The sequence below is a fragment of the Lissotriton vulgaris genome, chromosome 3_1 (genome assembly GCF_964263255.1).
Source record: "Lissotriton vulgaris chromosome 3_1, aLisVul1.2, whole genome shotgun sequence".
NCBI classification, from domain to species: domain Eukaryota; kingdom Metazoa; phylum Chordata; class Amphibia; order Caudata; family Salamandridae; genus Lissotriton; species Lissotriton vulgaris.
Window position 1 is genome coordinate 39,789,160 of NC_141689.1, and position 18,110 is coordinate 39,807,269.

At 47.2% G+C, this 18,110-nt stretch overlaps 1 protein-coding gene across 1 annotated transcript in view; it reads right to left on the reverse strand.

Moving 5' to 3' along the window:
* LOC147725889 (long-chain-fatty-acid--CoA ligase ACSBG2-like) overlaps nt 1–18,110 on the reverse strand; it is a 380,881-nt gene that overhangs the window by 42,526 nt on the left and 320,245 nt on the right. The window contains exon 12 of the mRNA XM_086960034.1: nt 11,298–11,437. Coding sequence (XP_086816160.1) covers nt 11,298–11,437 — 140 coding nt within the window. The remainder of the gene's footprint in view (nt 1–11,297; nt 11,438–18,110) is intronic.

Here is an 18,110-nt window from a genome sequence, read left to right on the forward strand (position 1 = left end):
AAGGCTGGAGTCGCAATTGAGGTAAACCGGTTGCTCGAAGCCAATATCATACAGGAAGTAATGAGCAGTCCAGGTAATTCTCCCATAATCGGAATTAAAAAGCCTAGCGGAAAGTACCGGGTAGTGCAGGACCTGCACAAGGTAAACCAAATTGTTGTACCTTGCTGTCCCATTGTGCCCAACCCCGCAGTGATACTGTATCAGATTCCTTGGAATGCGGAATGGTTCACTGTCATTGACCTGTGTCATGCATTCTTTTCCATCCCATTGCATCCCGAAAGCAAATTCCTTTTTAGTTTTGAATTTGACAGCCATGTCTATGTGTGGAATCGTGTGCCCCAGGGGTACACCGAAAGTCCTTCGATTTTCAACCAGATCCTAAAAAGATGCCTTGAATCTTTAGTACTGCCAAAGGAGTCTGTTTTGGTACAGTACATAGACGACCTTCTGGTGGCATCTAAAAGTCAAACCGACCGTGTCACTGATACCATTGCCTTGTTGAATCACCTAGGAAAGGGAGGACATAAAGTATCACCAGACAAATTACAGTTCTGTAAGAACTCAGTGAAATATCTGGGGCACCAGATAGAGAAAGGGATCCGGAAAGTTACTACAGAAAGGATCAGAATAATTAGAGAGATGGAACTCCCCAGAACCCAGAAAGAAGTAAGAATGTTCCTAGGAGTTGTAGGGTACTGCAGGCAATGGATTGTGGGATTCGCAGCTCTAGCCAAGCCGTTGATAAAAATGACCAAGAAGGGCGTGGAAGGCCCAGTTAGTTGGGACGATGAAAGCATGACCGCTTGGATAAAATTGCGAAATTGCCTGTGCTCAGCCTCTGCATTAGGAATGCCTGATTATTCCAAGAACTTCGAACTGTTCTGTGACACGAGAGACAATTGTGCGCTCTCAGTCCTAACACAGGAACATGGACTGACCAGGCGTCCCGTGGCCTACTTTTCGGCCACTCTGGATCCAGTGGCTGCTGGATTACCCGGATGCCTGAAGGCAGTAGCTGCTACTTGCGCTATTCTAGAACAGATTGAAAACATTGTTATGGGACACCCTGTCACTGTATATGTTCCACATTCAGTTGTGATCTTACTGACCCGAACCAAGACCCAGTATCTCACCCCTAGTCGGCTGACTAAGTACGAGAGAATTCTTATAGGTGCTGAGAATGTAATCATTTCCCGGTGTAATGTTCTGAACCCTGCAACCCTGTTGCCCATTCCCCTGGACGTAGAAGCAGAGGGTGAAATTGAGCATAACTGCATAGACTTAACTGAATTTAGCACTAAGCCCCGTCCTGATATCAAAGAAACAGCCTTACTTGATGAGGATCTTATGATGTTTGTGGATGGCTCATGTTTAAGACATGAGGATGGAGGTCTGAGTGCTGCCTATGCTGTAGTTACATTGGAGACAATCCTGGAAGCATCTTACCTGTGCGACATAAAATCTGCACAAGTAGCAGAGCTAATCGCATTGACAAGAGCTTGTAAACAGGGGAAAAACAAGAGGGTAACTGTTTATACTGACAGCCAGTACTGTTATGGGGTTGTTCATGACTTCGGCCAACTATGGTTACAAAGAGAATTCATGACTTCCTCAGGTACCCCTATCAGAAATGGAAAGGTGGTACAGAACTTACTGGAAGGAATTCAATTGCCCAAAGAATTGGCTGTGGTCAAGTGTGCGGCTCACAGTTCTGGAAATGATGATGTGACAGCCGGAAACTGGTACGCTGACCAAATCGCCCAATACTGTGCCCGATACAAAATGTCCCTCCAAATCAAATTATGGGGAGGTGGAAGCAGCTGCCAACTTAGGATGTTTGAGAGTGTATCTACATGGGAGGAGTTGAAAGATTTACAACAGGCAACAGACAGGGAAGAAAAGGACAGGTGGGAAAGGGACGAATGTAAACTCAGAGACGAGGATGGTGTTGTGGTTAACAAAACTGGTGTGCCTGTATTACCAGACAGTCTGATTGCCCCAATGGCCAGGATTATACATGAGGATACACATATTGGGAGAGATGCTATGTGTCGTATGCTTGAAAAGGTATTTTATAACTTAAAATTCAGGAACATAGCGGATAGGCTGTGCCAGAGGTGTTTAGTGTGCCAACAATTCAACGCAGGAAAAAGGACAGTAGTGGAACAAAGTACGATTGGAAAGGCAGAAGGTCCCTTTGTCAGGATGCAGGCGGACTTTATCCAATTGCCCATGTGCAAAGGATACAGATATGTCCTGGTCATAATTTGCCTGTTTTCCAGATGGGTGGAGGCCTACCCAGCAAAGAAAAATGATGCCATAACAGTAGCCAAATTATTACTTAGAGAGCTGATACCTAGATTTGGAATTCCAGAGACGATTGAAACGGACAGAGGTGGGCATTTTTCCAATGAAATCTTAAAGGAACTCTGTAAAGCATTTAAGATCGAGCAGAGGCTGCACTGTGCATATCATCCAGAGGCTTCTGGAATAGTTGAACAAGTGAATGGCACTATCAAGTCCAGAATGGTGAAAGTGTGTGATTCTACCAAAATGAACTGGATAGAAGCTTTGCCCCTTGTGCTGATGAGTTTGAGAAGTGTTCCGAACCGAAAAACAGGCCTGAGCCCCCATGAAGTACTAATGGGAAGAGTGATGCGACAGGCATGGGTACCTGGACACAAACTGCTAAGTATTTCTGATGATTTGGTGCTAGAATACTGCAAGCAGCTGGGTGACCAAGTGCGTTCTATCTCTCACCAGATTGGAGAGACTGCTGTCGAATGGCCTACAACTCCAGCACATAAACTGAGACCAGGTGATTGGGGGGTGTTAAAGAAACACACCCGGAAGAGTCGCCTTGGACCAAAGTGGGGAAAGCCGAGGCAAGTGATCCTTGTCACCACAACTGCTGTGAAGTGTGCTGGCGTACCAAAGTGGATCCATGCCAGTCACACGAAGCGGGTAACAGGAGAAGACGCGACTGAAGCCGAAGGTAGTGCAGCTGAGGAGGCTCCAGAAGAGGGTCCGGATCTCGCTGACATCGAACTACCGAGCACAAGTCAAGACGTCGAATGGTTCCCTGCCGACGACCAAGTTCTTGATCCAATAAGAACCAGAAAATATTCTTACCTAGATAGTGAGTGGGATAGTGAAGGTGAGACAGAATTAGAGGACGAAGGTCAGGTCATCGAGACTCACAACAAACCTGATCAGGAAATAGGCCAAGTAGGGACAGACCAAGTCATCGACACTCCTCCTGAAACCCCAGAAACTGGAAAGGGACAGATAGTGATTAAAGCTGAAGTTCATGAGGAAGAAAATCAAGGGGTCGAAGTGCATGGACAGGAACAGATAGAAATAGACGAACGTGTTCAGGAAACAGGGTCACAATTGTCTGAAGATAGAGATCAAATACAAATTAGACCTGAACAAGGCCAGCTTAGAAACCAGGCAGAAGAAACTAATGAAAGACCTGGAACTAGTCAGAAAGGAAGGGAAATAGACACTGCCGAAACAATAGTGCCACAGCGAAGCGAAAACAAGAGAGTTCACGAGGAAGGCCAAGTTTCCTCGACCACTAAAAGGCTCAAGAAGAAGAATGAACCCCGATACATAAAAAGACTGAGACTAAGGATAAAGACAGTTGAAGAAAAACTAGAAGACCGAAAACGGGCTGCCAGTGAAAGAAAGGAAGCCCAAGCCCAGTCCAATTGACGAAGTTCACGAGTAAAAAGAAAAAACAAGCTGTATCGGAGCCCTGAATGGACTTACTTGGTATTGGAAGAAATTGACGAACCTGAAACCAGTGGCAAAAGCGACGAAGAGTCAATTGCTGATCGGAGTTCTGACGAAGACCCTCCTTGAGGAAAACCCGAGTGAGCCTCTGGTGTAAAGAAACAAAGAGGGGTTGGAAAACCACCTGTAAGCCACAATGTCTGATTCAAGTGTAAATGGAAGATCCAAATTTAGCTGTTGTAAAACCTGCTGTAAAATATGTTTCTGTAGTATAGCAATACTGATAGTAATATGGATAGGACTAACAGTTTTTATACCTTTTATGATAAGTAAGGATCCTAACTTGTATCCCACTAACCCAGAGACTCTAGACACAGAAGCTGTACAGACTGAAGAAACACCACAAAGTGTAGAAAGACGTGACAATGCAGCTGTACTAAGACAAACACAACCTGACTTAGATGCATCAGATGAGGGTGGACTACATTTTCACAAAATGAAAAACAGAACACAGTTAAATGTCTTCGCTAATCTTTTAGTGCACTATGTAGAAGCTATGGAGATAGAAGATTGTTACGTATGCATGAAGCACCCACCTCGCCGGACACACACTCGACGCAGTCTTCTCTTCCAGCACAGACATCGACTTCAGCCACGCCACAGAGCTTCAATGGACGGACCACAGCTGCGTCCACTTCACCTTCAAGAGAACGACGACCCACCACCACCAGCAACAGGCCGCCCGCAGAAGCTGGAACAAGATCACAGCAGACCAGCTCGCCACCTCCCTGAGCCAGCACCCTCCTGCCAGCTCAGCGAACCCCAGCCAGGCCGCCGACAACCTCACGAAGTGGATCAGCATCTGCGCGGATGAGCTCGCCCCGCTGAGGACCCCGCCCAGCAGACCCGGCAGCAAGAAAGCCCCGTGGTTCACCGACGAACTCAAGAGCTCCAAGAAGAACTGCCGAGCCCTCGAGAAAGTCTGGAGAAGGGAACCTACATCGGACAACAGGACCTCCTTCAAGCTTGCCACCCGGAAGCACCACCAGCTGATCCGCGCCGCCAAGAAAACAGCATTCAAGGACAGGTTGGACAACAACGCACACAACTGCAAGGAACTCTTCAACATCGTGAAAGAGCTCTCCAACCCCAGCGCAGGAAACAACGACATCACCCCATCGCAAGACCTCTGCAACTCCCTCGCTTCATACTTCCACAACAAGATCGCGGACATACACAACAGCTTCAACAACCAACCAACGCACACCATGACCGAACAACCACCCCCCACCACCACCCTCCACGCCTGGACCCCGATCAGCACCGAAGACACCATCCGCACGATGAACTCCATCCACTCCGGATCACCGACCGACCCCTGCCATCACCAACGCCTTCAACAAGGCCGACGCGGTCATCGCACCCCACCTGCGAGACATCATCAACACATCCTTCGACACCGCCAACTTCCCTGAGAGCTGGAAGCACGCCGAACTCAGCGCTCTACTCAAGAAACCAACAGCGGACCCCACCGATCTCAAGAACTACCGCCCCATCTCGCTCCTCCCGTTTCCAGCCAAAGTCATCGAGAAGACCGTCAACAAGCAGATGGCCGTCTTCCTCGAGACGAATGGATCCCTCGACCCCTCACAGTCCGGCTTCCGAGCCAATCACAGCACCGAGACCGCCCTCATCGCCGCCACCGATGACATCCGAGCCCTGATGGACAATGGAGAAACAGCGGCCCTCATCCTCCTAGACCTCTCCGCGGCATTCGACACTGTCTGCCACCGCTCCCTAGTACAGCGCCTCAGCAACATCGGAATCCAGGACAAGGCGCTGGAATGGATCATCTCCTTCCTCGACGGAAGAACACAGAGAGTCCGCCTACCACCGTACAAGTCAGAGGCCTCCGAAGTCATCTGCGGCGTCCCTCAAGGATCATCTCTGAGCCCCACCCTCTTCAACGTCTACATGAGCCCCCTCGCGGCCATCGCACGCAAACACAACCTCAGCATAATCTCCTACGCCGACGACACCCAGCTGATCCTCTCCCTGACCAACGACCCCGCCTCCGCCAGAGCGCACCTGCACGAAGGGATGAAAGAGGTAGCCGAGTGGATGGCGACCAGCCGCCTGAAACTGAACTCTGACAAGACGGAGGTCCTCATCCTCGGCTCTTCACCCTCCGCCTGGGACGACTCCTGGTGGCCTCCCGCCCTGGGCACCGCACCCAAACCGACAGACCATGCACGCAACCTGGGCTTCATCCTGGACTCCTCCCTCTCCATAACCAGGCAAGTCAACAACGTCTCCTCGGCGTGCTTCAACATCCTACGCATGCTACGGAAGATCTTCTGGTGGATCCCCACCGAGACCAGGAAGACCGTCACCCACGCCCTCGTCACCAGCCGACTGGACTACGGCAACGCCCTCTACGCCGGTACCACCGCCAAGCTCCAGAAGAGACTCCAGCGGATCCAGAACGCCTCAGCCAGACTCATCCTCGACATCCCACGAACCAGCCACATCTCCGGACATCTGAGAGAACTTCACTGGCTCCCCGTCAACAAAAGAATCACCTTCCGCCTCCTCACCCACGCACACAAAGCCCTACACGACCAAGGCCCGAGCTACCTCAACAGCCGGATCAACTTCTACGCTCCCAAACGCCACCTCCGATCAGCCAACCACGCCCTCGCCGCCGTCCCCCGCATCCGAAGAGCGACCACAGGAGGAAGGTCCTTCTCCTACCTGGCCGCCAAGACCTGGAACTCCCTCCCTCCCGACCTGCGCCTGACCCAAGACCACCTCTCCTTCAGGAAGAAGCTGAAGACCTGGCTGTTCGAGCAGTAGCGCCCCCCCCCCCCCACCCCCCCCCCCAGCGCCTTGAGACCCTACGGGTATGTAGCGCGCTCTACAAGTGTCACTGATTGATTGATTGATTGAAGCTACCTACTTCTGTAGCTGAAAGCGTGACATATCCCCATTTACCCCTGACCTACGGAATTTCCTGTAGTATATTAGCAAGCTTGTTCTATAGAAGCACTTTACAGTACTACTACTCAAACACTGACGTAATCTTTTCAGAACTTCCTGTTCGAGGAAACTTGAACATTGTACATATTAGAAGCGAGGTAACCCGTTATATGGGAGAGTATTTCCTGACCTTAGGTGACATAGACTTAAATGAAGCTAGAAAAAATAATCTAACCTGTTCCTTGCATGAACAGGAAAAGATGTTTTTGAAAATGGCAGAAAGAAGGAGGGAGAAATTTCAGAAAAAGGCAAAACATGAGAAAGATTGAATCCCTAGATGGGCAGAAAACATGGAAAGCACCTCAGAGGGCGAAGCTAATCCTGCATTGTTGCTGGACTTTGAGCGGAAAGGGAAACTCGGTCTACATAGAGAGAAGACTAGTTATTATAACAATGTATTCATCGGTTCCAGCGAGTGTGAACATAATTACCAGGTAATTGGAGGTTGGGGTTTCAAAAATGGGTCAGAACCTGTGTTTCCCGGAATTTATTATATATGTGGAAACAAGGCTTATTTCAAATTGCCGGATCACTGGTATGGAAGCTGCTACTTTGGCATTGTTTTTCCGAAAATATACCATGTGAACAGTGGTGCTGGAAGCAATGAAAATACTAATGGCTTAGTGCGTAGTAGGCGTGAGAGTGTAGGAGAAATTATAGGTGATATATTTAGTGCACTGATACCTGGAATGGGGGTAGTTCTGAATACTCACCGTATCTGCAAATTGTCTACAGTAGTGGATCGGTTATCGACTGACACTGCTGCTGGATTCCTGCTGGTCAATACTGAAATGGTTGCGATTAGATCAATGGTTTTACAGAATCGCCTTGCTCTTGACACCCTGTTGGCAAAAGAGGGCGGAGTCTGCCGAATGTTGAAGGCGCAACATTGTTGCACTTACATTCCTGATAAAAGCATTGAAATCAAGAAATATGTAAGGAACATAACTAGTTTGGAAAAAGAACTCAAACCATTGGAGGTTGATAGTGCCTGGAAGAGACTGACTGATGGTCTCTCCTCTGTAGGTAGTTGGTTCTCTAACTTGGGTAAAAGTCTTCTATGGAAAATACTGATGCCAATAGCTGGAATAGGTGTGGTTGTACTGATCATGTTTATCTGTTGCAAATGTCAAAAATATAAGAAGAAATATACTGTGAATAAAAGAGGAGTGAAGCGTAATGTTGATGAGCTAGAATTAGAAGAATTGAAAAACGAAATTTACAAGAGAGCTAAAAGCTTCCATCCTAATAAGGATGCAGAAAGAAAGCTCAACAACAAGTTTGTGGAAATTGAGATGAATGATATGAAAGAATGAAGTTGGCATCTGTTTCCATTTATAGTGATGATAGTAAATATCATCAAAGAGGGGATTGATGGAGCAAGGATTCGCACGTAAAGCGGCTTGCTCTCATTCATGAACCTCGTCTAACCTTTAATAAGTATTAACCAATCCTGTCCGTTTTAAAATTCACCTTTTTAGTACCCACGGGTGCCCGAGAGAAGCTCGCATCTGTGTTTTATTTAATCGTAATGATGCTTGCACTACTGAATGGCCGCTTCGCAGAAATCCAGTCTGCGCATGCGTCGGTCATACCCACGTGATGTGACGCACTCGCAATTTGGAGGGATGTTTTCGCTCATGCGCATTACTGCTAAAAATGGCCGCTTGTCTTTAACCATGCTCTCTGCTGGCTCATGCTGCTTCTGCATATCTGGTTTTACCGCATTAACCTTTAATGCCATAGATATTATAAAGTAAGGGATGCAGTGAAGTTTTTCCATGGTATACAGTGTAATCATTTTTTCTGTGTTTCTAATTTGTTTTCGCTTACTTTTCATGTACCACGTAAATGGGGGCCTGGGAGTTGGGGAGCTGCGCCATCTTAGAAGCCTATGTGGACTCGATCACGTGATAGGAGGACCGGGCCTTGTCTCAGTGGAACTCAGCCAGCTGGCTACCGAAGCTGAGATGCTCCTGGGAACCTGCCTCATGACCCAGAGAGGAGAAGCTGAATTTCACCTGAAATGCAACATTTGTTTCTCTCTACTGTGTATGCTATTGTCCTCTTCTACACGTATGCCTGGGAACAGGAATGTAAGGGGTGGGTACTGTCATTTGAATATTAAACATGGGAACGCAGAATTTAGGAGGTGACAATGACCTAACCACCTCTTTTGACCAATCGAAAGATGGGACCTTGTCACTTGCAACATTTGTGGGTGGTCTAGGGGTCCAAATAGAGTATAACTAGCCTAGTTTAATTAGAAAAAGTTGTCCGACTTGTCCGAGTAGCTGACCTGTCACTGACCCTACGAACTCTATAGGTGACTGATACAGAGCGCTGCGGAGCACTCTGTCCGTATTTTCCACAAATTCCAAGGGGTGGAAATAGTCTTAAGTGCTGGCGAAGCACTTTACTGGGAGATTCGAAAACCCAATTGGGGTTACTGGCGGATTCCGTGCAGAGAAGGAGTAACGCAGGCGTTGCATCCGAAGCTGTAGGTGTTGGTCGTGCCCTTTTGATGAGCCCAGTCCTGACCCAAAACTTGAGGGGCATCCTGTCCTGACTGTCCCTGAGCTGTACCTGCTCACCTACTGGCACTCCGAGTCCTTGAGGGTCCCTGTCCTCGCCCTTTCCCAAACTGACCCGTGGCCAGGGTTGGTCTTCATTCCTGTCTTAGGTAAATATACTTGTGGGTGTCCGTCTAAACTATACTCTTAACCTTTCCTCTTCTTAATAAAGCGCTCTTGCCTGTGATATTTTCCCTATAATCTTTGGAAAGTGAATGTTATGCAATTGTTTATTAGTGATGTTCCATTTTTTCCCTACCTATAAGATATTATTGAAACTGACCGCTTATACAGCTTGTTCCATTTTTCCTTTTCCTTTAGTACGTTTTCCATAAGGTGTAGTAAAGATAGCGTAAGATTAGGAATTAGTATAAGATTATTAGTGCACATTTAGGCCCTACTCACTTATCCTGCCTTAGCTTAAACTCGTTCTGACTAGCATGTTCCTTAGTACTCATACCCTGTAGTGTTCCCTAGTACTCTATGGTACTTGCCCTCATCCCTAGTTACATTGTGATTTTAATTTTGATTATTGATGTACTAATCTGTATTTGCCTCATACTCATGGCATATTCATTCTAAAACTTACTCTATATAAAACTTTGAAAACCCTCCAGGTGTTTGTGGTCATTATATATCACGAAGTGTTATTAAATGTACTGAATGTGTAAGGTAGTCTACTCTTTTTAGGAATCTTGTCACCTGTCCACTGCTAGCTCCTGATCCATCAGGAGAAATGTGCCTGTGGTAAGTCAGGTACATGAATAATAGAGGTGAGAGAGTCACCTCCTGAATTACTCGTAGTAGCGTGGAAAGATCATCTGGTCCAGGTAAACTCAGTCATCATATGCACGCCAGGGCCCAGTGCGTGGAAATTGGTAAACTAGTGACTCGGGTGACCTAAGCGCTCTATCAGTGTGTGTTGTGTTCATTAAACACCAGTGTGAAAAATGATATTGATAAAATGACACAATAAATACTGTGGCCTCCAGGGTATTGGTTCCCGGTCCAAATCGCTTAGGGAGGTGGTGGCGATCCACTCCCCTTTTTTGCTACGTTCCCACAGCAGTCCTGCAAGATTGTTGCAAAAATTACAGGTGAGCGGCTGTTCTTCTGAGTCACACCCATGGGGCCTAGGGGGAGATTATCCATGGCCTGCCCCAATATATCATTTTTTTAAAAGTTCTGAACAGGTGACTACGTCTCCAAGTCCTTTAATAGCTGCTAGCAACTTTTATTGCATGTTACTGGCCAATCAGAGCATTCGTTCCCATGGAAGTCTAACTTCCATTGAAGCAAGTTGGCCTAGGGGCAAAAAAGCTCTCGGGGCCAATCAGAATGCTCTATTTTTCTAAACTGGGTTCAGGACCTTGAATTCAACTGTCAAGATATACAAATATTTTTTTAAACTTAGTTTCTCAAAAACTACTGAACAGATTCACATCAAAGCACAAAAAGCACAATCTGCGGACCTAGACCTAGCTTCATGACAAATTTGGTGTAATTCCTTTCAGCAGGTTTTGCTGTAGCCTTGTCAAAAGAAGTTTATGGGAAATGCATGGGGGTTTTGCGTTTTGGGACCCCTCTTTTTTCTCAGACCCTGATTGATTGAACTTCTCGCACATTCCATGCACAAACTAGCCAAAACAAAACATGTTTTTCAAAAAGGTTCATTAAGATTCGTCAAACGATCGCAAGGTTATTAGCAACACATAAAACGCATTTCATATAGAAATGCTGACCTAACTGTAACTACCCTGTCTATCTCTCTCTTTATCAGTAGTTATTTTAATATGATAACAAGATATATGAAACATAGGTAAGCCATCTCACTGAATTTTTGTCAGTGGTTTCAAATCTATCATTACAAAGAACAGTCCTATAATTTACAATGCTACCCACCCTTGCCTTCAGAGTGACTGACAAGTCTGATAACTCCCCTCTTACCTTCAGCGTGATCAGCATGGATAGGAACTTCTTCTTATCTCCGATTAACACCGCATTACTAATGATGGGCACTTCCTCCTTCAGGGCATTCTCGATGGGCACCGGCGGAACATTTTCACCCCCTGATGTGATGACAATTTCTGTAATGAATCAAGACATATGTTAGTCCTACCTCAGATAACTTTAAGAAGATGCTGCATAGAAGAACTGAACATGAACCCCCTCTGCCTTACTTTTGTAGTGTCTTCAATAAATATAAACAGACGATCTAACTAGATGAAATGCTTATTCTTCTACAAACGCTCTGCTTCTTTCAGCATCCTCAGTGACAGCAGAATTGCCAATCCTTTTTCAATCCAACCATTCTATGACAACCATTCTACTGATAGTACATACTGCATCATTACATCCCTTTCCCCGTTTGAATTTTATAAGAAATATGAAAAGAAGAAGAAGGAAGGAAAAGAAAGAAGGAAATTAAAAAATAAATAAGTTACAATCAAATTGACAATGTTCAATGAAATATTGTGGTTTATTTAAAACTCTTGAGGATCTTCTAATCCATCTATCACTTTCTTCTTGATCTAGTATAGGGACGCATCTTTTTTAAAATGTTGTTGTAGGTTGTTTCTTTGCTCAGCTGTTTGACTCTTTTTGAAAAATTTCTTTTTCTTGTTACCGTTTTGCTATCATCTTGTGCTGTAAATGCTGACCCACGTATTCCTGTTTTTTCAAAGTAGACGGATAAAATCTAGATTGTGATTTTCCTATTTATCATTGTTTTACCAACACATTACTATGTTACAATATTACGATGTTGCAACAAAGTCGTAGATACGGGTCCAACCAACCTCCAGTCGGTGTTCCCGACCGCCTAATTATGATGCGACTGCACATGATGCGGTCGCATACCCACATTTCCCTATGGGAGCATGTGCAAAGGCCGTAAACCGGCCACAGCACAAGCTCCCATAGGGAAATGGGAGGTTATGTTCATCCCTGTACCATGTGGCAGGCACCTCAATGTGCCTGCCACACAGTGCAGGGATCCACCAGGGGCACCATAGGTGTCTCCTCGGCACCCAACCCGAGGCTGTAAACTGAACGGGATTCTGCTAGGGGCCCCCAAACTTTCTTTCCGATAGGCTTGGAAAGCCTGCTGGAAACCGTCATAATCTGGATGGCATAAAATGCTGTCCCTATGGATCCGGTTTCCGACTGGCCGACAGCCTCCTTCAGCCAGTCAGAATCCAGCTGGCATGACCAGCCAGTTTCTCTTCCAACCGCCTAAATTGTACTTAGGTGGTTGTAAGTGAAACCGATGATCTTGGTCGGAAAGCCTCCGACCAAAGGTCGGAGGCTTTCAGACAGATATTGTAATTGGCTCCAAAGTCTCCAATCTGATATTCTTGTTCTCGCTTGATCTTTTTCTGATCTGCATACTATTATTTTTTTTATTTTACATTCTTTATCTCTCTTTATAATTTCATCAGCTTCTCTTGGTGGGATTGTTGGAAGATGTGGTAAATGAGTTTGTCACGGTTGTCCAATCCTAAGTTTAGAAGTGCATTTTTCAATAGAGCCAGGTGGCATGTTTCTATAATCATGGAATACTTGACATAGTGCTGATTTACATAGATCTGAGACAGTTTTGCTCTTTGTATGGATTTCTTTATAGGGTCCTTCAACATGGTTTGCTCTTTGAATGGCTTTCTCTGTAGTGTCCACCATTACATTCAATGGTGACCACATTGGTGTTATTTTTGTGTGTGTTACTCCCATGTACTTCATGAAGTTGCTAACTTAATTTCCATTATTTTTCTTCAACATATCTGCTATTCCCCAAGTTAAAAAAATATCGTCCATTACAGGAAGTTATACTGATGCTAAAGGTGATGATACAACTTTCACAACTGGGAAACCTAAATACTTATCAATTATGAAAAATAGGTAGTGTCCAGAATCTAAAGGTTCACAAAAGTCTGATGCTAGAGTGGACCATACTGCATCTGTTAATTTAGAACTATACACATGTTTCTATGTTCTTCTCTTTTGCAGTAGACTGGTTTAAATTACATGCTTTTACTACTTCTTTGCCATCGAACACTGGAAACCACATTTCACCCCTTGCAAATTCTGTGTTGCTAATTTTCCTCAGTGATCTCATGAGCTAAATCATTGACAGGTCTTTGTAAAATGAGTGATATGATTAATGTATTTCCTCTTAGAGAATACCTGATGAAAATGCTGTTATCTCAGCTGAAATATTTTTGAATGCTAAAACATCTTTTTCTAATCCTGGATTAATATGGTGTTTGTTGGACCTAGATTACCCAAGTCTACATAAGGTAGCTTGGCACAGTAGTGGCTACAGCTAACTCAAGGCGTTGGTTAAGTACTTACAAGTCTCACTCACAGTAACTCAGTGATGAACCACTAAAATAAAGACACAACACCACTGATTGGAAAAATACCGTTACCTTTTATAAAAATAATATGCTTTTCTTGTTATACTTTTTAGTCAGGGATAAAAGACAATCAAGTTACACCTTGTACAGGAAATTCAGATCACACTTCAATATTTTTCCTGGTCAGATTTTGAGAATCAAGGGTACATTTAAGGTCAGTGGTTATTCAGGTCACAATACACTTCACTAATAAATTTACAGAAAGGAAAATGCAGTCTGACAGTGCAATACGTTTTTAAAGACTCATTAGCAGGTACATTACCCCACAGCTCTTAAGCAACTGATCAACTCAACAGAATGACCTGGTTGTAGATCTTCACTGCATAACCCACCAGTTATGTAACTAAAAGGGAAGACACAATAGTATTAGCAAGGTTCCCCTCACTCTAATTTACAGGCACACCTATCTGGTAGAGGATCTACTCCTTCAGTTACCAAAATTCTGTAAGGCTTTTACCCAGGAACCCTGTGGTTCCCTGCACAGCTTCCTCCTCTCTCCTCTAAGCCAATTATTGGATAATTTTTATTCTACATTAGGCAGTTCACTAGCTCGCTTTCCTCGAATTAGGCTTTCCTGGGCTGTTCAGTTAATTGCTGGGGTCGTAGCCCAACTGTCTTGCTTCTTCGGCACTCAGCACTGCCGCCTCCCGCTCCCCCACTACCCAGCTTACTTGTGGGGCTTGTTGAACTATTTGTTCCAGGCGCGCTTCCACTGTGCAGCGCTGGGCCGAGGGGGCCGGGTTGGTGATTAGTGCGTTGCACTGGCTCCGGTAACTGGGGCGTGAGGGGGCTGTGTGCGCTTTCTTTCCTCAGGTGCGCTTCCGCTTTCCAGCGCTGGGCGGTGGGGGGGCCTCGCTGACGATCGGCGCATTCACTCCTCGCTCCACTGGTGAAAGGCTGTCCTGCCTTCCGCCGGTTCTCCTCAGCTTCCTCTGAGAAGCGTCAACACCTCACCGGGCATGCGCGATGCTCTCCTGCACTCCGCCTCTCAAGTCGCGCTGCTCCTCGGCGCCTGCGCGATCCTCGCCTCTCAGGATAAACGCTGTTCTCCTGGGCCTGCCCGAACCTAGGCCCCTCCTGCTCACAATAGTGGACGCGCTCAAGACATGCGCGGGAGCGCTTCCTTCTCGAATGACGCGGCCGGTGCCCCTGGGGTCCCACAGCCGATCGTAGCAGCGCCGCTGCTCCTCCTCAGCCACTTCCCACTCCGGCTTATCAGGAAGGATGTGCACACACGGCGCCCTCGCTCTTCAGGTCGCTATGGTGCCACAGACACCCGCCTTCACCACAGCTGCTCCACAACACCGGTAAGCGCAGCGCTGAGTATGGGAAGTCAGGGATCCCCTCTGTAAAGAATGTTCTGAGAGGGTTCACCGGAGTTCAGATTTAGAAGGGTCTTCCTTCTCCAGTAGCTTAATTTCCTTGTCAGCAATTGATGTTTTGAGAGGGATTGGTCAAAGGTTGAAGGGGGAACAACCCTCTGAAGAAACTGTCTGCCTCAGAGACAAACTAGCTGCTCTCAGTGTGTCCACCTCCTCTCACCACTGCCTCACTCCTCCACTCTTGGGTCAGCACAAAATGGCTGCTGGTCACTGGCCTTATATAGGGTGGCCTGAGACCTGCAGAAGTCTCTAGTTAATTCCAGAAAGTTCCCTAATGTTATCCTATGGACCTGTCCTCCAGTAGTGTCCGTTATGGCAGTTGGTGGACACCATTTTAGGTCTCTGGAGATCCCTAGATTTTCAAGGGGGCTGACTAGGCCTCACAGGTTATGAGGGAAAAATGGCGTCATCGCCAAGGAACACCTAGCCCCCTGACAGCATTAAAAATTCCTGATGGACATGTGTAAAAATAAAAATAGAAACTCTGGGAGGCTAAGGGGGACAAAAAATAAATAATAATGGTTAGAGTCTCCCCAGAAGCAGACAGGTCTAACACGCGTCCCCCCCAGCTGAAAGTGGGGAGAACTACCCAACCCCTTGGGAGTCCTCATCACTAAGGCGGAAATACCTGGATAGACCGTCTGCATTGGCATGGTCCGTCCCAGGTCGGTGTTCCACCCTAAAGTCCATTCCCTGTAGGGAGATGGACCACCTCAGCAACTTGGGATTCTCCCCCTTCATTTGCATCAGCCAACGAAGGGGGCGATGGTCAGTCTGAACTAGGAAGTGCGAGCCAAACAAGTATGGCCGCAGCTTCTTCAGAGCCCAAACCACCGCAAAGGCTTCTCTCTCAATTGTACTCCACCTCCTTTCCCTGGGGAGTAGCCTCCTGGACAGGAAGACCACTGGTTGATCCAAGCCCTCATCATTTAGCTACGATAACACTGCCCCAATGCCATGTTCTGACGCATCTGTTTGGACAATGAATTCTCTAGCAAAGTCAGGGGCCTTGAGAATGGGAGCGGAACACAATGCTTGTTTCAAGGTTATGAAGGCTCGCTGGCAAGCCTCCGTCCAGACTACCCGTCGGGGTTGCTTCTTGGAAGTAAGTTCGGTGAGGGGAGCCACGATAGTGCCATACCCCTTCACGAAGCGACGGTAGTATCCAGTGAGGCCCAGGAAGGCTCGGACCTCTGTTTGAGTCTTGGGGGGCTCCCAGGCGATGATAGCCTCAATCTTTGCCTGGAGGGGCTGCACCGTCCCTCTGCCCACCAAGTGACCTAGGTACACCACCGACCCCTGTCCGATCTGACACTTGCTGGCCTTGATTGTCAAGCGAGCCTGTTGCAGGGCATGAAGAACAGCTTGCAGATGCTGCAAATGGTCCTCCCAGCTGCTACTGAAGACCGCAATGTCGTCCAGGTAGGCAGCAGAAAAAGCTTCCATTCCAGAAAGGACCCTGTTCACCAGCCGCTGAAAAGTGGCAGGGGCATTCTTGAGCCCAAAGGGCATCACACGAAATTGGTAGTGTCCCTGAGGTGTAGAGAAGGCTGACCTTTCCTTCGCCTCCTCGGTAAGGGAAATCTGCCAGTACCCTGAAGTTAGGTCAAAGGTACTTAAGTATTGAGCAGCTCCCAGCCGGTCAATAAGCTCATCCGCCCGTGGGATGGGATGTGCATCAGTTTTGGTTACTGAGTTCAAGCCTCGGTAATCCACACAGAATCTCAATTCAGGTGTGGTGCCTGGTGGGGCAGCTTTTGGTACCAGAACCACCGGGCTAGACCAAGGGCTTCCAGAAGGTTCAATTACTCCCAGCTCCAGCATCTTGGCAACTTCACTCTTGATGCTGGCCTTCACCTTGTCCGACAGCCGGTAGATTTTAGACTTCACAGGTGGGCTGTCTCCTGTGTCCACGTCATGGGTACACAGGTGGGTCCTACCCGGGACAAGGGAGAACAGAGAAGAAAATTGCTCCAGGATCTGGCGGCAATCACTCTGCTGTTCAGGAGTTAGGGATGGCGAGAGAATTACTCCCTCCACCGACCCATCCTTTTCTTGGGACGAGAGAAGATCAGGGAGAGGTTCACTTTCTTCTTCCTCTGCTCCATCGGTTACCATCATTAAGACAACCTCGGGCCTCTCATGATGTGGCTTGAGGCGATTGGCATGCAGCACCCTGTGGGGCTGCCTCGGGGTCTTAAGATCCACCAAGTATGTGGACTTCCCCTTTTTCTCCAAAACCTCAAAGGGGCCTGTCCAACGGTCCTGGAGGGCATTTAGCTCTCCAGGTTCCATCACCCACACTTTCTGTCCAGGCTCCAGTTCCACTGGGTGAGCGTTGTGGTCATACCACTCTTTCATAACTGCTTGGCTGGCCTCCAAGTTGTCTGAAGCTTGCTTCCACAACTTAGCCATTTGGCTCCGGAAGGCCAGCATGTAGCTCACCACGTCCTGGGGAAGCTTCCTGGGAGTCCGTTCCCATCCGTCTTTCACCAGGCTGAGAGGTCCCCGTACAGGGTGCCCGTACAAAAGTTCGAAGGGGCTGAAGCCCACTCCCTTTTGTGGCACTTCCCTGTAGGAAAACAAGAGACAGGGTAGGAGGACGTCCCATTTCCTCCGCAGGCTCTCAGGTAGACTCCGTATCATACCTTTCAAGGTTTTGTTAAACCTTTCCACAAGACCATTGGTTTGTGGGTGATAAGGAGTGGTAAACCGATAGGTAACTCCGTACTCCTTCCACATAGCCCGCATGTATGCTGAAAGGAAGTTAGTCCCCCTGTCGGACACAACCTCCTTGGGGAAACCCACTCGGGTGAAGATCCCCATCAGGGCCCTTGCCACCACAGGCGCAGTGATGGTCCTCAGAGGTATTGCCTCTGGGTACCGTGTGGCATGATCCACCAAAACCAGTATGAACCGGTGACCAGCTGAAGTTGGTGGATCCAATGGCCCCACAATGTCGA